This window comes from Mytilus californianus, unplaced genomic scaffold, assembly GCF_021869535.1.
Source record: "Mytilus californianus isolate M0D057914Y unplaced genomic scaffold, xbMytCali1.0.p SCAF_6, whole genome shotgun sequence".
NCBI classification, from domain to species: Eukaryota; Metazoa; Mollusca; class Bivalvia; order Mytilida; family Mytilidae; genus Mytilus; species Mytilus californianus.
Genome location: NW_026262712.1, coordinates 16801684 through 16829298, shown reverse-complemented (window position 1 = coordinate 16829298; position 27615 = coordinate 16801684). Strand labels below are relative to the sequence as shown.

General features: G+C 31.5%; 1 protein-coding gene across 3 annotated transcripts; it reads left to right on the top strand.

The window, feature by feature from the left end:
* The first annotated feature begins 37 nt into the window (after window positions 1-37).
* On the top strand, window positions 38-27614 carry LOC127707006 (kinesin-like protein KIF3B). 3 transcript variants are annotated; one of them, XM_052211775.1, is made up of 22 exons: window positions 38-76; window positions 4143-4212; window positions 6133-6230; window positions 6866-6973; window positions 7419-7543; window positions 8684-8808; window positions 10598-10681; window positions 11551-11630; window positions 12715-12784; window positions 13149-13241; window positions 13556-13688; window positions 14495-14582; window positions 15153-15248; window positions 16530-16606; window positions 18767-18927; window positions 19793-20110; window positions 20447-20565; window positions 21188-21301; window positions 21742-21847; window positions 23091-23230; window positions 24312-24353; window positions 26002-27614. In XM_052211775.1, exons 2-22 carry the CDS (start codon window positions 4210-4212, stop codon window positions 26075-26077), a joined length of 2256 nt encoding a protein of 751 aa, XP_052067735.1. In that variant the 5' UTR covers window positions 38-76; window positions 4143-4209; the 3' UTR covers window positions 26078-27614. The 3 variants fall into 3 exon arrangements, with proteins under 3 accessions (XP_052067735.1, XP_052067733.1, XP_052067736.1); XM_052211773.1 differs by having other exon boundaries at window positions 38-117; XM_052211776.1 differs by lacking the exons at window positions 23091-23230; window positions 24312-24353; window positions 26002-27614 and adding an exon at window positions 22987-23037 and having other exon boundaries at window positions 38-117.
* Window position 27615: the final 1 nt, after the last annotated feature.

Below are 27615 nucleotides of genomic sequence, written 5' to 3'. Positions count from 1 at the left end.
GTTTAGAAGACATTGAAATATTTATAGAAAATGTGCGCATGCGTTACATTTTTTCTGACGAAGTTTTGAGATGCAGGTAAACTGCTGATACCGAACCTTGTTTAAAATTGCCACAAGGTACGATTACGTTTCCCAGCGTTTTTTTCTTCTTTTCAGTCAGGAAGAGTAGCAACAGTAGAGTATCGCGATCATATCGACATCAACAACCGAACAAGCAAAGCAAAAAGCTAGCTTTCTGAAAATATTGATATTCCAAAAACAAATTTTATCTTTCTGAAACACAAAATGCAATTAACTTTTATATATCAAGTGGATAATAGACCTTAAAACTAGTTCAACTGCACAGGTTTGCCTGAGATCAGAGTGATTTTCGAGGGTCAAAGCCATGTTTGTCCATTTGTTATGATGACATTGATGTCATGACATGAACCTTAAGTTAACCAGGTTGGGCTCAAGTCAGGAAAATTGGGGTATTCCCTTTTTTCAGAGTTCACCCCAGTATACAGGGACTTTTTCCCTTTTCAATTTATGGTATGAAATCTACAAAAGTGCACCTTCTACATGTGATAACAATGTTTTATGATAGCAAGTGGTTTTATTAGTTCAAAAATCAAGCTAATTTCAAGTCTAATTTGATGCTCAACTCACAACAAAACAATTCCTTTGTTCACCAATTCATACATTGATCACCAATAATGAGATGACAATAAGATAAGTTAATCACTTGGGGAATTTAAATTCAATGAATAGAAATTTTCAATAGAAGTGAACATAATTCAGTTATGGTCAGTTACACCTGAAGCATGTAGCTTGGTCAATTGATTCCTAAACAAAAGATTTGTATGTTTTTGAGTTCTAGAAAAAACAAGGCTTCACTCATTCATGTTTGGTTGCTCCTGAAATACTTTTAAGTATTTACAAATACTACTGATACAGTTAAAACGTGTGCTTTTGTAAATTTCATGCCATAAATTGAAATAGTAAAAGGAAGTCCCTGTAAACTGGGGTTTTTTAACACCAGAAAACTGGGGCTGTTCCCTGAAAACAGGGAATACCCCACTTTTCCTGACTCGTGCCCAACCTGTTAACCAGTTAAATTTAATTTTATTTTATTTACAAGGCAATAGTCAGAAAACCATCCTACATGTCCTAGATTCACACCAAATCCAATGTCTTGACTGACCGCATTGTATAAGTGATCATTCTGAAAAATTCGTAAGGGTTCTGCAGAACCCCGTGTCTCGCCTACTTTTTCTGTTAATCGCAGGCTCAACAAAAATGAGGAAGTAAATCAATAAAAATATTCCTCTTGATACTATCTTTTGATTGTAAGAAGCTTCTGTCCAAGTTTGGTAAAAATCCAGGATAGTTTATGAATCTAATAAATGTTTAAATCCTTTAACTGCAGACTGAATGTAATGTTAACTGGAAGAAAACAAAATTTCCTTCTAGATACTAGCATTTGATCATAAACAAGCTTCTGTCCAAGTTTGGTACAAATCCAAAATAGTATAAGAAAGTTATTAAAATTTTAAAAACTTTAACCACAGAGTGAATGTGTTGTTTCCTGGCAGAAAATCTAAGTCCATTTAAAAGTAAAATAAGGAAAAAATGGATTTATTTTTTTACAAAATTTACTTCTGGATACTATCTTATGATCATAAACAAGCTTCTGTCCAAGTTTGGTACAAACCCAGGATAGTTTAAGAAAGTTATTAAAATTTTAAAAACTTTAACCACATAGTGAATGTATTATTTCCCGGCAGAAAAACTAAGTCCATTTATAAGTAAAATACGGAAAAAATGGAATTTTATTTTTACAAAATTTACTTCTGGATACTATCTTATGATCATAAACAAGCTTCTGTCCAAGTTTGGTAGAAATCCAGGATAGTTTAAGAAAGTTATTAAAATTTCAAAAACTTTAACCACAGAGTGAATATTTGTGGACGCCGTCGACGATGCCACCGATGGAATGTAGGATCGCTATGTCTCGCTTTTTCGACTAAAGTCGAAGGCTCGACAAAAAGGAAGATCTAAACAAACAGCTCATTGTTTACATAAGGTTCATCCCAGGCATCATGTAAAATTGTAACTGTTGCCTGGTTCCCTTTTAAATTGTCGACATTTTAAATTCATGGAGGTTCCAAGTCAATGTTGTCCTTATTAGATTCAATCATGAACCGAAGTTGTACTCTGTCATTTCAAAAATGTTCAGATATGATTACAAAATTTAATAAAATATCTCCCATTATAATTTGATTTCGTCCAAAGGGAAACAACTCAATATAGTCTTACTAATAGATAAATTGCAAAACCAATTTTAAATTACGGCAGAGTGTTATAAAATACAACAGAAAAGGGGTTTGGCGTCATACCAAGCGGATCTCCTGTCGGAAACACTAAATACATGAAATACATACTTGAAATAAATAAATGGCTAATGTTCTCATGGATCTCCATGACCTGTTTTATGATGGCGCACCACCATCGTTAAATTATCTTCCGCCATAGTCAAATGATCCCTGCCATCATTAAATTATTTTCTGTCAACATCAAATAATCCAAAATTTGTTTTCATTTCGCTAGCCGCCGCCATTTTTGTTAGCAATTATAATCAATTGCATGTATTATAATCCAAAGGGTCCTCCTGATTACAGTTTTAAAGCCCTGAGAGATACCTGGCTAAAGATCGCTAATCACTTGTACAGGTAGATCGACACACCTGACAGGAGAACATCAGCAAATGCTATTGAAAATTTAGATTAAAAAATAAATTTTAAATCCAGTTAAGAAGAAAAAGGTTTAGCAAACAAGTACAAAATAAGACATAAAACAGAACATAATTTCATGCCAAATAACACGAGTACAACAATTATCGATAATATTGAATCACTTTACAAGTTTAAAAGTAAATACATGAATATTAACTGCAAATTGATAATCTGAAGAAATTTCATATCGTAATTCCGAATTCATTTCGTAGTTTACAATCAAATTAAAACATCCGGTTTACATTCAGAAACGAAAGATGAATGTTGCATAGTCTATTACTATGAAATTTGCAATTTAAAGTCATTCAAACCATTAAAGTTGTAAATGTTTGCCCTCCAAATCTTTCTTCAACGTTTTACAAAACGGGTACAAAACTTCTTGTTGGTGATACTGCAAATTGTCGATACCGGTTCATGACTTCTGAATTTGACAGTGAAAAAAAGATCCTCACGATTTTCAATTCCTAAACAATTACCAAAATAGCAAGAAAACGACTTGGGAACCTTAAGGACAGCTTGTGGTCATTCTTGACTAAGGGGTAGCCATGCAGGCTTGACCTTGGAATTGTTACAAATGACAATAAATGAAAATATTGGTTATTCTATAATGAAATAAATATAATAAGCAATTTATCAGCCTGTTCACCATTCCGTTCATAGAAATGCAGGAATGAAATACTTTCCATCACAACATGCTGTAGAGGCGGGTTTTTGTCATGCTGAAAGTTCCTCCATTGTTAAATTTTCATCTGTGGAGATCCCTGATCTTACGGCATGTTTAAACCCAAAAATTTGCTCTGAATACAGAAAAACCTGTGCACCTGGAAAAGTTTTAATGCATAGCATGATCTAGATAAATAAGATTCAAATGCATTTTATGTTTTAGAAAATTAAAAAAACTGGATTTTGCTGTGCACTTTTTTGTCGTCCCTGCAGATGATGATAAAATTACAAAACACCTGAATTTCACGTGACAGTTTTGAAAATAGATGCTCTGTGTGTATCATGCATGTCCCAAAAAGATTTGTATAACTTTATTAGTTTGATTAACTTGTGTCTCATCCTTTTTGCATATTTAAAAAATGTAGGCAAATAAAATATGTTTAAACTAAGATAACTCATGAAATCAAATATTATGACTTCCATTAGAAAGACATAAAATTGCAACAGCAATTGTAGATGTATAAAACATTAGTCCAGCAACTGCTCCAGTGGGAAAGGAGAGGGGTTAAAAAATTACAAACAGTACCCTGATATACAGATTATAAGAAATCTGTAAAATGTTGATAGCTAATTTAAAATGTATTTTCTCCTCCCAACCTTTTTTTTACTAAAATAATGCGTGATTTATTATATATTTTTTTTTAGACTTGGAAATGAAGACTGACTCTGTTGATTTAATCTATACGTAGAAGTTAATAAGAAAGAAGTCATAATGGTATGTAATGTATATTAGTGTTTGCTGAAGCTGATAAGTTACTTGATTTCAGATAAAACATTTAGAATGCAGCTATAATAAAAATTTAAAAGTTTAGTACAATTGAGCTCACAGTCACTAACAAAGTTCTTTTTTTTTGCTGGACATAAACAACTTGCATGAATGACCTTACTTTTGGGAGTAGTCACATCTTGCTTATCATGCTTATGGAACTTCTACAATAGCAGAGCCAGTCAGGCCATAATCTTGCCGGCGAAATGACGATTTAAGTCGCCAAAGAATTTTGAAAATCGCTAAATCTCGCCAGCTGACTGACTTCATGGCGAAGTCAAATCGCTATGAAAATTGGTAAAAGGGAGACAACTTGTGAATTACAAGTCTCCCAGGTAAAAAAAATGGCGACTGACAAGGAAAATCGAGATTTTTGAAACGACCCAGGACTAATACTGTCGAATATCAATTTAAATAAATACAACATCGACTTTGAACATCCTTGGATATAACATTCAAAACTATTCAAACAGAAAACTGATCGTCTGTTATCATTTTACGATGATTTTTATCTGAGGATGTTGCGTAATCACTCAGCTGATTTGTTTTATTTTTATTTATTACGAGTCGTTCAAATTGTACTATTCGGTAGGTAAAGGGAGGGAATTAACGGTAGATTTATTATATTCATTGAATAAAAATTGATATATAAAAGGTAGAAAGACAGCTGATGGATAATGTGATTGCAAACGTACGACACTCGACCAGCTGTGATCAGCAGTGGATTTTTTTTTTCGACCATTTCGTTGATAGGGAAGATATCTTTAAAAAATGATAGAAATTAGCTCTTTATCGGTTAATTAATATGTGATTGACAGATATTTTCATTTATAGGCTTACAATCTTTAACGAGAATCTCAATTTACAACTACATGTAACATGATGTCCTGGACATTCAATAATGTTTTAAAAAATAATGACATGTGGTGATAAAAATTAAATTCCCAGTCATGTAAAATTCATCAGGTAAACTGGGAGTCATATTTTTCTGGACATTTAAAAACAAATTGAGATGCACATGAATTTAATGCATCATAATATTACTAGGCTACTCCCTCATGTCCCAAGCAACAAATTTAAACTTAAATTCAAGTTGACAGTACAAATGGTATCAATGAATAATTAACAACTATATTGTCTAAACATTTTTATTGTACAATAACATGAAAAAAACTGCAAGTATATTTTTTATTGCATATAAAACAATTTCCTTAGTGATAAGCACGAGAACACTATGCAACAGAAACGGTAATGGAATCTCACTCTCCAAGAAATTGATCACTTCTCCCTTCTCTCTCATGGAAGGAGAAGTCACTTCTCCCTCTCCAAAATCCTAGATTAGGCCCTGGAGCCAGTGATAAAACATGTTAAATTCAACCCCCATAAAGACACTTATAGTATATACTTAAAAGATATTGCTTTAATTACGACAACAAACAATGCAATGATATAAAGACATCCTTGATATTACTGATTCAATTAATGATTAGGTACTGAAATCTACCACAATGATTAGGTACTGAAATCTACCACAAACAACAGTTTCCTAAAGATAATAAAAATCTTGTTTTAAAGGAAATGTATGTGTTCTTGCTGGTTTAGGACTTCCCTTAAATTTTGCAGTCAACTTTCCTTATCATTTTGGAATTTTCACCTTCAACACTTGACCCCATACCCTAAGACCCTTGAACTATTGACATCTTGCAACAATCACATCTGCAATGTTGCTTCAGACATCATCTCTTATGATGTAAAAATGTTTAGGGAAAGTTCGACTGTGTGATGGCAAGTTATGGTGAACAAGTAGCGATAAGGCGTATTGAACCAGCATGTGTATATTTTATGAAATGTGTATTTTATTTGTTACAGTCTAAGAAGCTTGTAATACCAAACAAAGCAGAGAGTGTAAAGGTAGTGGTAAGATGTCGTCCTATGAATGAAAAGGAGATAAAAGATGGACATGAAAGGTAAAGACTACAAGTATTCACAAGTGCTGAAGTACATGTATTATAAGTTTTTTTCTGTAAATGCTGGTGCTACTGAATGACTGTGATTTTGGCTTTTTTTTTTTTGGCTATCATAGATGTCTTCCTTAACCCTGTATTTTCTTTTATTTCTGTTATATGTCAGATCTATATCTTGAGCTATATATTTAAATCAAACTGTTTTCATTTAGGAATGATGTAGATAAAAAAATATATTGAATGGCATGCTTTTAACACAATTTAGATATGGATTTAGGGTTCAGACTGGGGTCAGATACAGTGTAGTTAAACTAGGCAGTGATTACACAACCCTCTTTTATCATCTTGATCAAGGGATAAATAAACTATAAGACTAAAAATCAAACCAGAAAAGTACTAATATATACAACTACATTTAAAGAATAAAGTAATTCTATATTAAAGAATGATGGCAGCTACTAGAGTATTTTATTTTTAGATTTTGATACAAGTCAGCCGAGAGAGGTCTTAGAGGTCGTGAACTTTCTTCAGAGGCTTTCTATACACGGTCATCAGAACCTTCATATGATTTGTCATTAAACCCCTTTAAAAGATGTATCAGATTTTCAAAATTTCTCATTGCTTTATTTATATTACAGAACTGTTGATATGACAGTAAAAAAAGGACTGATAGAAGTGAGGAATCCTAAAGGACTATCATCAGAGGCTCCCAAATCTTTTACATTTGATTCAGTTTATGACTGGAAGTAAGTGTGATCAATATGGTAAAAGTAACCTTGTATTAACGAACCATTTTGATGAATAATCCAACACATAGTTTCAAGTCATCATTGCTTGCAGATCAAATTCTTAACATGCTTAAAGCAAAAAAATTACTATTTTAAAATAATACTGACAACTTCATAAACCATGTAGGAACAATCTAAGGTACACCATAAAATGATTACGTCAAGATCTCAAGCTTGTCTCATTCTCAAACCTTATTATAACGTAATCCATATGGTTCGTCATGATAAATGATCGTGTAAACTCCATAAGGTACTTAGCAGTGAGAAAGCACTTTATCTAATATTTTGTTAAAATAAAAGTATTTAAAACTGAAAATAGAAATCTTCTAATTCTCAATATGTATTTGTTTACGCATTTCATTGACTGCTCTATTGTTCACATTTAATACTATTTTCTATCCAGTTCAATACAGTTAGAGTTATACGATGAAACATTTCGTGACTTGGTGCAATCAGTTATAGAAGGATTCAACGGTACTATTTTTGCTTATGGACAGACTGGAACAGGCAAAACACATACAATGCAGGGTAGGTGTTTCAACAAAAACCATACTTGTAAATTTTTTTAAACCAATCAACAATTTAACAATATTAGGGTAATAGTTGGGCAATGTTTGCTGTGTGTCATTCATCAATCATTAATTGAAGAAACTGAAGCCAAGTGCCAAATATATTCTTTATGTTTCAAGTGTCATTGGTTTCATAATAACATGGCAGTGAAATTTGAAATATTTCAGAACTATTTGAGAACTCCTGTATTAGTTTAAATTGAATAGGATATAGGTTATTCACTGATTTAACTACTTTGATGCAGTGTAGCCTTTGGCTTACATATTTATTGGTCATAAAAGTTTAATTGAATATGAGTTTATGAGATAAATGACCCATTAATTAAGATCAAGAAGGCTTCAATTGTCAACTTGAGCAATATATTCCATTATCAAAGTTTTCTTAAATTTCCTCTCATCATTTCCATCGCATCCTGTGGGTCTTTCTCGGTCAAGTAGAAAGAGAATACATGATGTCATGAGCTTACACTATTGACGTTGATTAGGAAAAAAGCAATAAACAGGTTCTTGGATGGAGAGTTGTCTCATTGGCACTCATACCACATCATCTTATTTATATTAATGGTCTTTCAAACTAGAGGAAGTTTCCCTGCTACGTCTAATCCTAGGGCTATCACCTTTAGATGAGATTATAGCAAAGAAACTCCCTCTTGTTCAAAGACCCATTGATAATCTATAAATGTTGATCAATACTTACTAATAATATCTAAATTTATCAGTGAATTACAAGTATGAAATCACAATGATTACAGATTGTACAAACTGAACCCACAAGTTTTAAATTCCTAATATCTATAACCTATGTTTCTGCTTCACTAACTTAGGTTTAGTTTTACTTTCATGTTCATATCTCTCTTACTCTAATATGATAATCTAAAGGAGTTAAGGCAAACACAAATAGATCACTGCTACCTACTTTGGACTTCACTTTTGGATGTTTTGATTTTATCTTAGCAAGTAATAGCCTTTCAGAGATGAAGTTTGGTCCGAGAATTTTTTAAATTTATTATTTTCTGACATTGAATCATTTAAAATCCTTCCAACTAATATGGTTCTAATTTGTTAATAGTTAACAATAAACTATTTTTGTCTGTTTCAGGTATTAAAAATGATCCAGAACAAAGAGGAGTTATCCCCAACTCATTTGAACATATATTTCAGCATATTTCACGCTCAGAAAACCAGCAGTATTTAATACGAGCTTCATATTTGGAAATATACATGGTAAGAAAAATATTGTGGATTCATTTATTTTGGTTGGTACCAGGGCTTCCAAAATTATTTTTAGCCAGCGGGACATTTTAAATATTATCCTGATTTTAATCCTTTAAGACTAAATAAACAAAAGGCAATTATGGTAATCAGTTGGCGAGTTGGCCATCCCAATGATTGATATTTAAAAAAAAACGATATTAAACTTTCTTTGATTCACTTTCGAAGTTCTGACGTAAACTGTTAATTTGGCAGTGCATCATCCGAAGTGTGCAACATCAGCATACTTATATCTGCCTTAGACTCTTTATTTGTGCAAAATAACGTTGTCAAAAACTTTACTTTCGTTTTTAAATCTGAAACCGGATGTTATCTTGACAATGGTAAAACATGGACCAGAGACGGATACGTAAATTCCTTGTACGTTTGCAAAGCATGAATGAGTGTAAGTAGCTCATTCTACGTTATTTCTTCAAGAAAATATTCGAAATAAACGTGAGATAAAGGTATCAATGACAATTTAAGCATTTTTTTAAGAAATTAGGATGCATAATTAAATTTCACACCTGCGCACATGCACATGCGCACACATGTCCTAGTTCAAACAGAGACATGTCTCTGGTTCAAACAACGTGGTTATGACGATTTTTCATTTTCGCCTCTTTAATTTTTTCATCAAATCTTATTTGTAAATGTATTTCTGATCATTTAAATCTTTTTGACTAAATTAATTAGATGCAAACCGATGAAATGTAAGAAAATAACTTTGAATAGACCGATCAATGTCCGGTTCAAAATAGTTTACCTGTCACCTGAACAGGTAAATTTCAGCTGTTCGACAACAAATTAGCCTTGATTAAAATGAGAAGTATTAAAGTAGGGGTTGTTTTGATAGTACTTAATGATCATGTCACTTTTATGACCGGAAATGAGTGGCTGTTAAAGGCAAAAGGTTGGGTCAATAAGATCGCGAATTATGTTAAAATGACCGTCTCTTAAGAAAGCCTTGAAAAATAAAAAGTAGATGACCGTTTCGTGCTTTGCCCAACCGGACATTATACAAATGTCCGGAATAAATGACCGTTTTGGAAGCCTTGGTTGGTACAAGGTTTATATTGATTAATAAAAAAACCACATTTTTCATGGATACTTGAATTCTTAAATAAGTGACATCATGGACATGTATTATCAAGGTCTTAAATCTATCAAGTAAAAGACTTAAGATGTTGACAAAACATTAGTTTATCATATACATAGATGTCAGCTTAGTATTTGTAAGAGCTTCTCAACATTTTTTCAAAAAACCTTCTTCTTACCCTCTTGTGACCAAACTAATTTAACTAACAGGGAGGGAGGGGGTCAAATGCCTTCTTTGGAGTAAGATTCACCCTATTTCTAACCCTTATCACAAGTATTGTATATGTAGTTGTTTGTTCTGTCAAAATTTATATCTTGCTGTCAAAACATTGATTTTACATGTCATTAAGTGTTCAAGCTACTTAACATAGCTTACTTTTTTATAAATGGTTGAAATCATACATGAACTGGGTTTTATTGCAAATCTCACTTTAAGATATTTTTTTCAAGGGAGATCTCCCTTGTGTAACATCAAAACTGATTTAAATAAGAATTGTTTGTCATTTAGACCATGCTATAATTAGAAAACAGCTATATAGTGTAAAACATGTGTGAAAATAGTCTTGTCAGCAAGTCCTAAGTCTATATTAGACAAACTTAGTTGAGATATCTCTGCAGACTTTTCTTCAACAAAATCATAATTGAAAGTAAATTTTATTAACAGGAAGAAATAAGAGATTTGTTATCCAAGGATCACACAAAGAGACTTGAACTGAAAGAGAGGCCTGACACTGGTGTTTATGTAAAAGTAAGTACAGAAACAGTTTGGTTATTTTATATTGGTCTAAATACTGTAATGGTCACTGCATTTTTATCATAAATTCATTGCTTGTTTGTTTTTCAAACAAAAAGTCACACTCAATTTAAATGTTCACTGTAAAGGCTGCTACACTTTTATATGAACATTGTAAAAATCAATCCTCATTAATTGTAAATTCCCCCCATGAAAAATTTTAATAAAACAAGTTTTGGAGTAATCATTGAAAAATTGTTGAACAATATTTTATTGTATGTACATGCCAGAGACCTATTTCTCAAATTTTAAGGGGGGATTGATTAATTGGTGTTTAATGCCACTTTCAACAATTTTGTGCTATTTCGTGGCGGTCAGTTTTTATTGGTGGAGGAAGCTTGAGAGAACCACCGACCTTCGGTAGGAAAACTGACAATCCTAGTCAATTAAGATTGGAGTCGAGTGCACGTGCCCCGTGCTGGATTAGAACTCACAACCTAACTGTTGACAGGCTAGTGATACAGTAGTTTGACTACTTAGACCACTGAGGCCCCCTTTTATAGGGGGGAAGGAAGGGGCATCTGTGCCTGTATCACTCTGCTCAACTCCTTGTAGAGTCCCATATCATGGCTTTGTGATGTCATTATAAAAATATGGAGATGTGGTATGGTTGAAGTTTTGTTGCCAATGAGACAACTATCCACCACAGTTCAAATGACAAAGATATAAGCAATTATATAATCAGTTTGGTTAAAAAAAAGATGAGATCATATGAAAACAGAAAGTAAGGATTGGCTGGGATGATTAATTATCTGACTGGTTCATGTACCTCATAAAAAACTAGTGTCAATTTTTAAAGGTTGGATTTTATATGTTTATTTTAGGACCTTTCATCTTTTGTCACAAAGAGTATTAAAGAAATAGAACATGTAATGAATGTTGGGAATGCCAACAGAGTTGTAGGGTAAGTACATTAATGTACATTACAGTCAAATTACAGTAAAGACTCTGCAGATCAATTCCACCTACTGCCACTGCTGAAAGGGTTTGATAACAGAACTAACTAAACGTTCAAACTTCCTCGGACAAAGTTTACCTTAGGTGGATTTGGTTATTCTTAGAGGTCCCTTTTGGTCAAGTATTTGTACATCCTTTGGCTTTAAGCATTTTCAGTTTAAGCGTTCTTGATTAAAGTTAAATACAGAAAAACACTACAGATGCAACAAATTACCTTACAATGAATCAGAAGTCAAAAAAGAGACAGAAGATATCAAAAGAAGATGAGAAACCAACAAAATCATGGCCATAAACATAAAAAGGATAAACAACAGTGTGCAAAACATTATATAAAAAAACCAATGAGAAACATGAATCATCAAAAACAGGGAGTGGTTTCCATTGCTTCTTTAGGGTAATACTATAAAAAAGATTCTAATAAGACGTTCTTTAAAGGTTTTATGTACACACCTCTGTTAAAATACAAATATATTGTATGTCAGCTGATTGGCAACGTTTGATTTGTTTTGGATGTTCCAATCATTCTCCCACGTTGTATGTTCTTTATGAATGAGCTACCCCAGGTCGATCGGTGTAAATAACGTTGTTTTAGAACAATGACATAAGAATATAGGCATTCTATAGCAAAATGTACAAATATAAAACTGAAAGTCGTCAAAACATGGAAACATAAACAAACCATGATACAAAATTTGTTGAAAGCTCATTTGTCTTAAATAAAAATAAGATAATCATCTAGCTTCATCTAAATCTTTCTATTAAAAGTATGTTATTGTAAATTGTTTAAGCATGTCACTAATTCAGTTTTCTTAGTCTTTTACATCAATATTAATAGTTTGTTTAATAGTGGGAACAGCAAATATTTGCCTTCACCTAGAGCGCTTCGATCCAAAAGAATTACAGTCTTTTTCCTATTAGAACAGAAATAATTCATAGGGGCTTGAATTATTTCTTAAATATTTTCACTTTGCTGACGGAAGAAAAAAGGATTGCAGTTTACAAATTAAAAAAAAAATGATTTTATTTTCTAGAGCTACAGATATGAATGCCCACAGTTCCAGATCACATGCAATATTCATCATAACCATAGAGTGCAGTGCTGTAAGTATTTTATCACATATGATAAGGTATATGGACATAATAGAATATCTAAAATGACCTGACCAAGCTGTAGTTGGTTGTTTCAGTTGAACCGGGTCATCTTTAACATACACTCAAAAGTTAATCTGACAACATTAATTGCAAAGTGACATGGTAGTCTTTAAATGGAGATAAGCTGTAAAATTGCAATTATTAAGTGTATTGGAATGAAATTTTTTTTTTGCCTTTTGAAAATGTCAGTTGTTTTGTTCTTAATTTACTTTATGTTAATTTATGTATATTTGATGGAATAAAAATGAAAGCATTTTTACAACAGAGTATACAACATGAAATTTACTCTATGTATATTTTTATGTTACAACAGATGGCAGAAGATGGTGAGAACCATATTAGAGTAGGAAGACTAAATTTAGTGGACTTGGCAGGCAGTGAAAGGCAGAGTAAAACACAGAGTCAGGTATGTGTTGGAAATAGTACTGTTTCACTACAAAAACTGCTGTAAATTCAGAAATTTTTTGTGATGTTTTTGTTTGCGCAAAAAATATGATTGGATAGGTTTGCAAAAATTATTTTAAATTTTGATAGCGTTATTTATTTGCAGCATTTCCAGAAATCGCAACAATTTATGAATTAGACCCATTGGTGGCCTTCGGCTGTTTTCTGCTCTTTGGTCGGGTTGTTGTCTCTTTGACACATTCCCCATTTCCATTATCAATTTTATTAGTGTCTTTTTTTGACATGTCATTTATCTAGTATTGCTTTTATTTTAAGGGTGACAGATTCAAGGAAGCAACAAAGATAAATTTGTCCTTATCTGCCTTGTGCAATGTAATCTCAGCTTTAGTTGATGGACACAGTACTCATGTTCCTTATAGAGACTCTAAACTGACTCGATTATTACAAGGTAACTTATAAAACTCATGTCTTAGAGACTCAAAACTGACACGATTATTACAAGGTAAATAATATTACTAACAGAGACTCTAAACTGACCCAATTATTACAAGATGAAATATAATACTCATGTTCCTTACAGAGGCTCTACAGAGACTCTAAACTAACTCGATTATTTCAAGGTCAAATATAATATCTCTTATGGAGACCTTAAAGTGACTTGATTATTACACGATAAGTTATGATACTCCTGTCTTTCAGAATCCAGAACTCAAAACTGACTCCATTATTACTTGGCATTATATTGTACTTATGGTACCTACATAGTCTCAAAACTGACTTAATCATGACAGTGTAAAATATAATATTACTGGTGCTTACAGAGACTAAAAACTGCTAACTGTTACCTTATGAGCTAACATGTTAAATGTCCAACAATACAAAGCAGGATATATTCATATCTCATTAACATTTATCGTCCTGAAATATAATTATTGCATATAGTTGCTTACATCTACATCATACCACATCATCTTTTCATATGTAATATTTCCCACTTTTCATATGTAATATTTCCAACTTTTCATATGTAATATTTCCCACTTTTCATATGTAATATTTCACACTTTTCATATGTTATATATTCCACTAAAATGTTTAACAGCCATTTATCCTATGCTTGATGAAAATTTGTCACATCACATACTTTTTATTATTTGGAGCATTAGAATAGAACATGGGGAGAACAAACTCTCTCTCTTTGCTCTCTGTTGTCATGGTATATATAACATGAATCCTGAATGATTATTTTTACAGATTCTTTAGGAGGAAATGCCAAGACAGTGATGGTAGCCAATATTGGTCCTGCCAGTTATAATTATGATGAAACACTTAGTACACTCAGGTGAATAATAAATAGTAATACATTAACACAGGCAGGTTAATGGTTTTAACTGAGTTTTTCTTGTGGTGAAGGATTTTATCCAGTGACATAGTTTTGGATATAATTTATTGCAGTCTGTGACGAATTATAGTACATAATCAATGGGATACTGGGAATTCGTTTATTTTTCATTGAATGAGGAAAACTCAAAATTTTCATGGATATTTGATTTTGTGGATTTGAAAAAGTCTGTACACAAACCTTTAGAAAATGTGTACTTCCTTGAACATTTAAATTTGTTAACCTCTACCCACGAAATCCACGAAAACAGGTATCCCACAAATCATAATAATGAATCCACAGTAATGAAATGAACAATACAAGCACAAATTACTTGATCTTTTGTTTTTGAAAATCCTCTTAGTTGACCTTGAAAGTACTTGAGTACTGGCTATGACAAAATTAACATTCCTAATATATATCCAAATAATATTTAAAAAAACTGAGATATTTCATTTATGAAAGAAAATACAGCAACAGTAGTAAGATAGGCTTCATAGTTTAAATGATGGATTTATTATATATAAACAGGTATGCTAATCGTGCCAAGAACATAAAGAACAAACCAAAGATAAATGAAGATCCTAAAGATGCCTTGTTAAGAGAATTCCAGGAAGAAATTGCAAGGTATAAACTGTGATAGTGTGATTAGTAGTAGATAATCTATTTAGGATAATCCGGTCCTAACTTTGTCACAGAACAAAACAAAACATCACTATCTCAGTATAACTGTTGAGGGACTAGTACTTGTATTACAGCAATGAAGTAAAAGGTTCAGAAACGACAATTATCAAAAACATCATTTTCATGTAAAAAATCAGTTTTATTAACAAAATTGTCCATGGATTTGTCAGTTTATTTTTAGCACATTTCTTGCTAACTGATAGCCAAATAAGATCTTTACAAATTGTTGGCATAATGTTTGGTTCTTTAAAGACAAGTAAAAATAAGGAGATGTGGTATGATTGCCAATGAGACAATTATAATCCAATAATTAAAAAAGGATAAAGATGTGAACATGTGTAGGTCACAGTATAGCTATATAAAAAAGAAGATGTGGTATGATTGCCAATGAGACAACTCTCCACAAGATACTATAGCTACCAAAACTGAGAAAAACCCTTACCCTATATAGTAAGCTAAAAAAAACACCAGGGGATGACAAATTGTGAAACAATCCAACAGCCTCAATTATACTACAAAAATTAACCCCAAAAACAAATTTGGCAAATAGCAACTAACTACAGCCACTGTATTACAGGCTTCTGGCTAGAGCCTTTTTTGTCTTAATAATTTTCAAATTTGTTGTGTAAGAAGAAAATAAGTTCATTTTCTCCAATTTTCTGTGTTTGATCTTTTTGACATCTTTAAAAGTCAATTGTTCACAAATACATTTATACAGTTAAAATTCACAATGATCTGGAATTTAACTAAAATCCTATATTTCAACCAGTTAAAGATTCTACATATCTGTTATTTGAATTAAAGATAATAGTAACAGTAGTCTGACAGATTTCATAAAACTAAAGCATGAGGTAAAAATAGACCATTGTAATTGTGTTGAATAAAATTGAGAATGGAAATGGGGAATGAGTCAAAGAGACAACAAAGTGTTTAAATATACTTGACGGTATTAACATGTATTTTTGAAATTAAGCAAACGACTACAAATAATCATCAATATTGTCAAGACTAGTGACCAATCAATACATCTTATCGCTATTTGTCCGCCATTACTGTACATCACAAAGGTTCCCGTAAAATTTTGACATCACAATAGAAACTAACTCTCGCCACAATGGAAAAGTGATTGTTGTATGACGTCAATAGTTCAAGCAGCGCAGATTTCCAAATAGTGACAAGGTGTATTGAAAAAGAAAGAACTCATTTGAAAGTTTGTATTTACAGATTGAAGGCACATTTAGATGCTAAAGGAGGACCAAGGAAGAAGAAAAAGAAGAAGAGAGTAAGAAGAAATGAAGATGGTAAGAAATGATATTTCTTCAACAGGAATCAAAGTTATATTAATAAAGATGTTTCTCATACAAGAAATTCAACAAAATGAGAGTGTTTTATTGATGTTATCAAACTACTGAATATAAAATTGTGTACCAGCTATTTTGATTTTGGGGTTTCCCATACCAAAACATGGACTTTATCATCTCTGCTTATATCAGATTGTTAATTCACAGCTATTTGAAACAGCTTCACAGAATTCCTATTTACTTGTACAGTTTCTTCTACAGGACATGAAGTTATACACATGCTATTTTGACCTAAATGGTTTTTATACGCCCGTTTACGGGACGTATTATGGTATACCGTTGTCTGTCTGTCCGTCCGTCTCTCCATCCGTCCGTCTGTCCGTCGTCAATATGTCGGACATTAACTGAAAAATGCTTTAACTAATTTGCATAAAACTTTGGTGAAGTGCTTATATCTATTGACGTGAGCTCCCTTTCGTTTTTTATAAAATTTAGATTTTACGTTTCCGAGTTATGGGGTTTTATTCATTAAAAAAAGAGGGATTTTCCAGTTTTCGGACAATAAGTCAGGAATGCTTTCACCAACTTGCAAGAAATTGTGGTGAATTGTTTATATCTATTGACATGAGCTCCCTTTTGATTTTTATAAATTTTAGATTTTACGTTTCCGAGTTACAGGGTTTTATTCATAAAAAAGGGGGGATTTTCAGGTTTTTGGACAAAAACTCAAAAATACTTTAAGCAATTCTTATGAAACTTTGGTGAATTGTTTGTATGTATTGATGTAAGCTCCCCTTAGAATTTTATAAATTTTACACTTTACATTTCTGAGTTATGGGGTTTTATTTATTAAAAAAAGGGGTGATTTTCCAGTTTTCGGACTCAAAAATGCTGTCACCAATTCTCATGAAACTTTGGTGAATTGTTTATATCTATTGATGTAAGCTCCCTTTTTATTTTCATAAATTTCTAATATGACATTGAGAATTAATTGAACTTTAATTGTTTATAGTCTGGCAACAGATTTACTAAGTATTGCACAACAGCAAGAAATCTTTAATTGAATATAAATTCAATTCATATAACCAATTTCAAGTTCTTTGACTACATTTATTCAGAAACCTATAATATGTCAAATATTTAATTACAATCCAAATTCAGACCTGAATCAAGCTTGAATATTGTGTCCATTTTTGCCCCAACTGTTCAGGGTTGGACCTCTGTGGGCGTATCTAGCTGCGCTCAGTGAAGCAGTTTATTTGGGTTTCCCATACAAAAATGAAATTGAAACACAAATTTTATATCATTGGAAACAATCATTTTTGAGAAAATTTCATAAGAGAATCTTAGAAATTTGATTCTTTATCTCTTTATTTCACATTAAAAAATTATGGAAATAAAAGTAAGAAAAATGCTCATAAAGAACTGCTCCTTCCTAATTTTTGTTTAAATACCTGATATGTTTGAAGTAATTGAATGATGAGACATTATTTAAAAGGAAATCATTATAAATTCAATATTACTGACCTTTCGATCCAAAAGATTACATGATTTAGAAACCATGCTTCCACTTTTGTTTTTAAAATCAGAAACTAACAGCTAAACAAAAGACAGTCGAAGAACCATTTTCTTTTTCATTGTATCTTTGATATGCCACCAAAAACATGTGCATGTTTGTAGAATTACTCTGTAAATTGAAACTAACACTTAAAATATATAGATGTATAAGAAGTTTGCTAATGAAATCCCCTGTTTTTATTGGTAATTAACAATACAGAGAGGAGGTAATTAACAATACATGGAGGAACCTTAATGCCATTGTTGTAACACTAAGGGGCTTTGTTAACAACTATTGATGCAATAAAATATCTGAAGTTGGTTAAAAAAACAAAAATTTTTAAAAAATGTGGACTTGGCCATTCTGCATATATTATTTGGGGACAGCAATCAACATTTCCTTGGAAAACTCACATATATTTATTATACAAAATTGTCTTTTTCCTACAAATAATTTCACTTAAAAAAATTGTATTCATGCTGATTACATTACATCTGTTTTGTTACAAAAGGATACCAACAATGATGATAAAAGTAATGTTTTCAGTTGGTTTGAAACTGTTATATTTTTTTTTATGACTTCAGTGACTGATATTTTTTTAGGTGAGATAGTTAGTGAATCTGAAGGTTCAGAAGATGATGAGGGTGAAGGTAGTGAAGGGGAAGGAAATGAAAAAGATGCTGAAGCCTACATGAGTGAACAGAAAGCCAAGTTGGAGCAAGAAAAACAGTCTATACTCAATAACCAGACAATGGTGATAGAGGTAAGAAGAGAATGTCTGATAAAAAAACAGTCTATACTCAATAACCAGACGATGGTGATAGAGGTAAGACGAGAATGACAGATAAAAACAGTCTATACTCAATAACCAGACAATGGTGATAGAGGTAAGACGAGGTCTGATAAAAACATTCTATACTCAATAACCAGACAATGGTAATAGAGGTAAGACGAGAAGGTCTGATAAAAACAGTCTATACTCAATAACCAGACAATGGTGATAGAGGTAAGAAGAGAATGTCTGATAAAAAAACATTCTATACTCAATGACCAGACGCTTGTGATAGAGGTAAGACGAGAATGACAGATAAAAACAGTTTATACTCAATAACCAGACAATGGTAATAGAGGTAAGACGAGGTCTGATAAAAACATTCTATACTCAATAACCAGACAATGGTAATAGAGGTAAGACGAGAAGGTCTGATAAAAACAGTCTATACTCAATAACCAAACAATGGTGATAGAGGTAAGAAGAGGATGTCTGATAAAAAAACATTCTATACTCAATAACCAGACGATTGTGATAGAGGTAAGACTAGAAGGTCTGATAAAAACAGTCTATACTCAATAACCAGACAATGGTGATAGAGGTAAGACAACAAAGTCTGCTAAAACAGATAACAGTCCATTATCATTGTTTAATACTCATCTACATGATGCTTGTCAATTAATAACATTGTTATATCCCATACTTAAACCACAAAATAGCATTTATCCTCCATAGATGTTTTCCCACCTTGTTTGAACCCACAAGGTAGTCCAGGGTTAATGGTTTACCAGCAAGTAGTAGTCACTACACAAAATCACAGATATATGTAAGTTAATATGAATTTAATTTTTTACAGGAAAAAGAAAAATTGCTACAGGAAATGAAAGACAGAGAAGAAAAATTGCAACGAGAAAAAGAAGCTAAAGAGGCATTGTCTTCCAAAATAAAAGCTATGGAGAGTAAATTGCTGATGGGTGGTCGAAATATTGTGGATCACACAAATGAGCAGCAGAGGGCACTGGAGCAAAGACGAGTGGAGATTGCAGATCAGAAACGGAAGGAAAGAGAAATGCAACAGAAATTGGATGAAAAAGAAGGATCTACAGTCGAGATGCAGGAAACCTACCAATCATTACAGCAAGAAATTGAAGTCAAAACCAAGAAACTTAAAAAAGTACGTCAACATAATTAGAGTGTGACATATTCGGTATTGGTCACCATTTAAAATTTTGTTATATCAGTTTTTTAGTATTTTTAATGGCGTTTTAGACAAGTGGGTAATCTTTTAATAATATCAGAAATAGCAAATGAGAAATGTTGAATTTGGCACTGGATATTTCTCTATTTTGCAATCATTTTTTTTTTCTGGAAACATCCAAAATAAAAAAAATTGATAAGTGAAAAAGTCACTTGAATACCATCATAACTGCTAGCTTTTTTTTAAATAAGTATTTGTGATATAATGTGTAATTTTCTAACAAGGAAAAAGAACTTTTGCTTTTCATTTCAGTTGTTTGCAAAGCTGCAGGGAACAAAACAGGAAATATTAGATCTCCAGGAAGAACATTCCAAAGAAAGACAAGAACTGGAACAAACTCAAGAAGAATTAACCAGGGACCTCAAACTAAAGTAGGATATGTTATTCCACAGACTCTTTTAAAAAGCATCAGTATAATAACAGGAGCATGATTTTAGATTTGAATGAAAGCTAGCATAATTCCATAGAATTGTCTTAATCTAGCTGTGGATCTATTATTCACAATTTGAGCCTAAAAAAGATCTTTGATTGTGGCAGTAACATAACTGCACTTGTAAGGGTTATAGTGATTTAGGATCTGATTGTAGGCATGATACTTTTTATTCAGAAATGTTTGTGATGTTAGGTCTGATTGTAGGCATGATACTGTTTAGTCAGAAATGTTTGTGATGTTAGGTCTGATTGTAGGCATGATACTGGTAAGTCAGAAATATTTGTGATGTTAGGTCTGATTGTAGGCATGATACTGTTTATTCAGAAATATTTGTGATGTTTTATAAATGTGAAAATTGTGACAGAAACTAAAAATTAGCAATTACAATTTTTTAGCTTTATTTTATGCAGCATATCCTGGAATCGCAATAATGAATCTCTCATATGTGTCTATTGTTTAACAATTGCTAATATATATCCATTCATAAATGTTTGAGTTTACGGAAAACAGAAATTGGTGAATAAATATATGTCAATCACATGCCTTGATTTATATTGCAGACTGCTTATTATAGAGAACTTCATTCCAGCAGAGGAAAAACAGAAGCTGAATAACAGAGCATTCTTTGATGAAGATGAAGAAACATGGAAGCTTCGGCCACTTGCTCAGAAAAAGTAGGTTTCCATTCTGTAAAAAGATCAAAAACCAAACATATATAAAACAAGAGGATATTGATTTCATCTATGAAGCACTGAAACTGTAGCAAAAGCACTAAAAACCACTTTAAAAGGCAATAAAAATTAAAGTTTTATGATGTTGCCAGGAAAACTGAGAAATGTACCATCTCTGGGTGAAAAAAATCAAAATAGTGGTTAGTCCAACAAATGACCATGTTTAAAAATATTTTGTTTACTTTAGTTTTTTATTTGTAAATCTTTAGTCTATATTTTTCTTCTCTGCAACAAGGCCCATTGTAGTTAACAATAAATCAACTAACAAATTGAATTTTCTAAGACCAAACTTTATTCCCTGATGTTCTTCCATATGCATTTGAATAATAGATATATTTCTCTTCAGTTTTATCAAATATTATTTCATTGTTCAATGTTTACAGTACAATAACAATGGCAAAGAGACCACAGTCAGCCTTAGGTAACAGACGACCTGTTTCAGATTATGCTAAAGTTGCATCTGCCATGGGAGGTAACCCACGTTTTAAGGTTTGTATTTCAATGTAACTGTCTTACCAAAGATAATAGGCAGGGAAAAAGGGCTGGATTTTTACCATTAAAAGGAAAATTTTATAGACCTTATCACTCAATAGATGTTAGAATGCAGTGCATATATATTTCTGATCTGTCCTTCTGCATAGAATATAAAGAATAGAACTAAAGAAATATTAACCCTCTTTTATCTTTTAATGTGGTTGTACTTGGGTTCTGTTTGTTTTTCATTGAAAGAGATAGTCACATGAATAGATAGAACATTACATATCACATTATATAGTAGAACTAACTTACAAACATACAATACAAAGAGGTGAAGAGAAGAAAAATTATGCTGAAAAAAGGGGAGACAACCAGGTAAAAAACAACTACAATTTACATATCGCAAAACACACTAAATAAAACAACACCATCATGCTTATTAATAAATTTGAATATTATTATAATTTTTTCAATATTGTTTTCAAATTTAAATTTTGCGGTCGTATATTGGTATGACGTCTGCGTCTGCGTCTGCGTCGTCGTTGGCGGCGTCGTCATTCTTGAAGATATTGATTTAATAATTGGTACATTGTTTTATCATGACAAGTTACAGATCAAGTTCGAATTTTGTTCCGGTCTGATGATTTTGTGCAGAGTTATGGTCCTTGGACTTTGAAAATTCACTCAAATAATCAGTTTTCCGCACTTTTTTTTGTCATGCTTGAAGATATTGACTTGATATTTGTTATATAGTTTACACCATGACAAGTTATAGATCAAGTAAGCATTTTCCAGTACAATTAATTTTTAACCGATAGGGGACTATGTATTGCCATACTCTCAGAATGCTTGTTTTTTTGAGATCTTGTCATTGATATTTAGATATGAACAACAGCATTACCCAAGATATTTTTTACAAATGTCTAAAGTAAAAGGATGCCAAAATTCAGAACTTTAAGCCATTATTTTGACAAATTTATAATGGGAAAAGAAATTAATCAAATACAAAATAAAAAGGTTTTCTTGAATCAAAAATGTTCTCTCCTATATGAGTTTCATGTGTAATGAAAAAGTAACAGCTGTATTACATCTAATGTGAAAAAGTACTCATTGAACATCAATAAGGAAGAATTAATTATTATGTATTATAGGGGGAGAATATAATGATGGTCGAATTAGACATATAACTATAATGTATTATAGGGGGAGAATATGATGATGGTCGAATTAGACATATAACTATTATGTATTATAGGGGGAGAATATAATGATGGTCGAGTTAGACATGCCTAACAGAACTACACGGGATTATGACCTGCCACAGGTGGCGCCACGTATTCAAGCAGCACTAGATGCAGCTCTACAGGACGAAGAGGATATAGATATTGAAGGAGGGTGGGTACTATTCATGTGCAATTTTTGTCATGATATGCAAATAAATTCTTTTTCTTCAATCATTTTATATTTGTATTAACTCCGCAACTAGTAAGCCAGAATTAACAAAACAAGAATAGAATCAGGTATAAATTGTCATTTTGTTTCAATTTGGAGAAAACTGGACAACAGCTTGATTGGTCAAATTTTATTCCTTTTAAACTACAAGGCGTTGGAGACTTTCTTCAAATTGACCTCTTTTCATGCTGTTCAGATGCTGTGCATAATATAAGTGAGGCTGATTAGGTTTACATTACCATGAAACTTTCATGGCAAATGTGTACCAAACTTGACAAGGAAAAGTGTTTGATAGGCCCATGGGAAAACTTGTATATCTTTTTTCCTTATTTCAGTCTGGTGAAAAAACATGTCTGCAAGGAACAATTCCTTATTCTAATTGTTCTATTTTTAAATTTCTTTATGAAATTATATCAAAATAAACTCTTCAAACTTTTTAAGAAAGATGATTGGGAGAACCTCTATGCAAATACCTCATTTTGTGCTGATTGAATGCATATGTAGCAGGAAGGTGCCAAATCCATTCCCATTAAAAACTATTCAAATAAGAACTTCATCTTTTTCTTATTTTTCTATATTAGAGCAAACCATACTTGGACAGAAGGAATTTGTGGAAGAATCTTTTTTCCAAATTCCTCATTTTGCTGCAGTCATTTTAAAGGCATGATTGGAAGAAGAAATTCCTGGTTCTCATTTGTGCCCTTCAAATCTATATGCTGCTTCTGCCTCTTCAAACTGATGTAGTGATTTTGCCCCTTTAAACCTGATGAGATTTGTCATCCTCTAAACATATCAAAGATAAAGTACTTATTGTACCTGAATGCATGATTGAATGACATACCTAATTAATCTAGTGATTTTAGTACAGATTACGATTTCAATAGCTGATGTTAGAAGATAGTCGATAATGAAACATGTAAATGATACAGTCTGTAGATTAAAAAAATACTACTCATTATGAAAAACAAAAATGTTGTTTTTAAATTTACTGCTCCCTGAAATTTTGACTTTTTGTATGTTTCAGAACTCCAAATGTATTTAGTATGAAAGCCAAGCCTCGTAAAAAGTAAGTAATTTTTTGTTCTTAAATATCTACTTTTGATATGGAGTTTTGCTTGTAAGATAACCAGAAAGAGAAAAACCCTGTCTATCCGTGCCGCCATAATAATAATAAATGAACCAAAATTAAAAAAACATACAAGACTAACAAAGGCCAGAGGTTCCTGACTTGGAACAGGTGCAAAAATGCGGCGGGGTTAAACATGTTTTGTGAGATCTCAACCCTCCCCTAAACCTCTAGCCAATGTAGAATAAACTCAATTATACTCATTTGAAGAACACTACCTGAGAATGTGCAGAAAGGAATATAATCTTGGTCATACTATTCAAAGGGGAGATAATCTATTTTACCTATTTCAAAATTGCTATTAGTGGTAATAGTTTCAAGGGAAAAAATCGGTTTTCTGATTGTGAGTTCACATTGTTTTGTCCATTTTTAAATGTCCGGTGAAACAGAAAAAATACTATTACTTTTTTCAAGACTTTAAACATAACGTATACTAAATGGTGTTGGGAAAAATCTGGAAGCAGAACATGTAAACTGGCAAAATTGTTATCTAGACTTCAAAAACTTAAATAGAAAATGGAAGTAACTGTATGTCACAAGAAATAAATTATTTGACAAATGTATCAGCAAGTAAATGCAACACAATCATTATTCCCTATATCTTCTTTTAGTTATTACTAAAAATCTGAAAGTATTTGAAGAAAGTATAGTTCAAGGTTTATATTGCCATGAATATTTGTGTAATATATTTGTCAAATATAAGAACACTGTTACATTTTGAATCATTGATTAGAAAGATATGTATTTGTTTCTCAAGAATTATTCTTTTGAATTTAAAGTAGTCATAGAATCTACATTTAAACAAGTTTAATTTTTGTGGTAAGAAATTCAGTACATCAAAATGAGAGGTCACCTTTTTTGTAGTAATTACAAATAAAGATTATTATGCTAAAGCTGGTGGTATAAAATGTTTTAGATTTCAAGTTTTATGATTTTTTTTTTTAAATCAGTGTATATGGAAGTGCAAAAGTAATAAATGCTTGAAAGACAAAATGTAAATCCATTATTTGTTACCTTTTGTTTATATTTCAGTCTGTTTCTTTCAAAACTAATTTTTAAAGACTTCAATAGCAGATTTGTTTTAATATTCTAAACATGACTGGAAATTTTCTATAAAACATTTCTTTTTTGTTTTGTTTTATATAAGATCAAAATCACTGAAATAATTGTTTTTTCATGAGTGATCTCCCATGGTTATATTACTATACAGATACCTATACATCAAACCAGATATGACTTCAGAAAAGACATTTTTATGTTACCACATTATCTTTACCAAAGGACATTAGATTATTACAAGATTTACTTAAGAATTGTATTCATATTTTAAATTGTTCTGTTTAATTTCTATAAGAGGTAATTAAAGGATAACTTTGCAAAAAGTTCTTCAGGCTAAAGTTTATGGTCACCTTAAACTGTTTCATGTCAGATTAATTTTGATTTTACAGGTAACAGTTTTTTTTATAACTTTTATTACCAACTAAATAAACCACTGACAGGTGAACATTTGAGGGAACTTTCATGAAAGACCTCCAGATTGCTTTTATCAATGCATGATCTTGACAAATGTAATTTGAATATTTTGTAGCAGCAGACCAAAATCATCAAAGAGGAATGAACAGTCACAGAAATTTCCACAGTCACGAGGTCTGGTTCCTAAGTGACCATGAGGTTTGGTTGCCATGTGACCTCTATTTACAGCTGATACCATGTCTTTCTGCACACACAACTTCATGCAAACTTTTTCCAATTTGATTTTACAATGTTCAAAGTTTAAGTATGTAATATATAAGTTGTAGAAATTCTGTGATTTTATTTATTATGCTGTAATTTTTGTCTGGCTTGCTACAAAAGTCTCAAATATAAAAAAAGTATCACTACTACTCAGTCAGTGGCAACATCAACCATTGTAACATATTGTAAACTCTAATGTTTAATGATAAAGTCTGTTAAAGGGTTTGTTTGTACATGTACTAAATATTGTAAGTATTGTTTTGTTGTGAAATTGTTTGGTTTCCCTGAAAGTCTGTCACTAAGGATAATTTCTGTGTAAACTTTCATTTCATACAAAATTTACCATAATTACATAAAAAAAAAGACTTTTCATGAAGATATATTGTTCACAACAGGGAGTTATGTACATAAATAACATATTTCTATCTGTGATATTTAATGTTGTGTATACATGTGAATTTTGGAAGAAGAGTGTTAATGATATTCACACAGTTATTGTCTGAGTTAGTAATCTATCATTGTCACGCAGTTGATGTGCCCAATATGTGTATTTCTCATACGAAAGCAAACAGAACAAAACTATGAACATAGTGCTAGAAACTGACATTGATTTGTGACACATCTCATGTAGTATTAATTACCTTTCAACTCACTAAATTTTGAACTTAATAATTTACAAGTAAAATGATATAGATATAGTGGGTCTTTTTCAGTAGCCAAAAAAATTAAAGCAACGAAAGTTTCAAATGCTGCACCGAATCTTACCAAATTCACTATTTATGATTACAAAAAACATGACAGCTTCCTTGTATTTTTTAAAAACCTATATTACATTTATGTTTTGAGACATTTAATACATTTATGTTTGAGTCAGTTGTAAGGTATAAAATGTTTTCAATATATTCGGAAGAATTTCTTAAACAGAAAAAGTAACATTCAAATTTTTGTGTGCTATTCAAGGGTGAGGCCACATTCACAATGTTTAATTAAGTTTATGAACATTAATTATAAAGTATCAATGAGTTAATTTTGAAAATTCTTAAAGATGTTAAAATACTTTTGAATAAAGAATTGATTGCATGTCAAACAATTGATTAGTTTTATTTCAAAAAGATGTAAACAATAAATCTTATGTTCACAAAACATGTTTCACTTAGGCAGTGTAAATGTGGCCTTAGTTGCAATTATTTCCATTTAGTTCATTCATATAAATGTTACTTTACAAACTTCTTTGAGAAAAATTGTACCTTTGTCTTGTTCTCTCACAAATTTCTATAGGAAAACACTGTTACAATCTTTTTTGTATGTATCATTTATTAGCAGTATTCATTTTATATTAATTTCCGTCCATATTTATTTTTATTGATTGTATATGTCATTTATACAAACTAAATGGTTGTTTCTTTCCATGATCTGTTTTATATTTATTATGTGGTAATTATCTTAATAAATTATTTCATGCTGATAT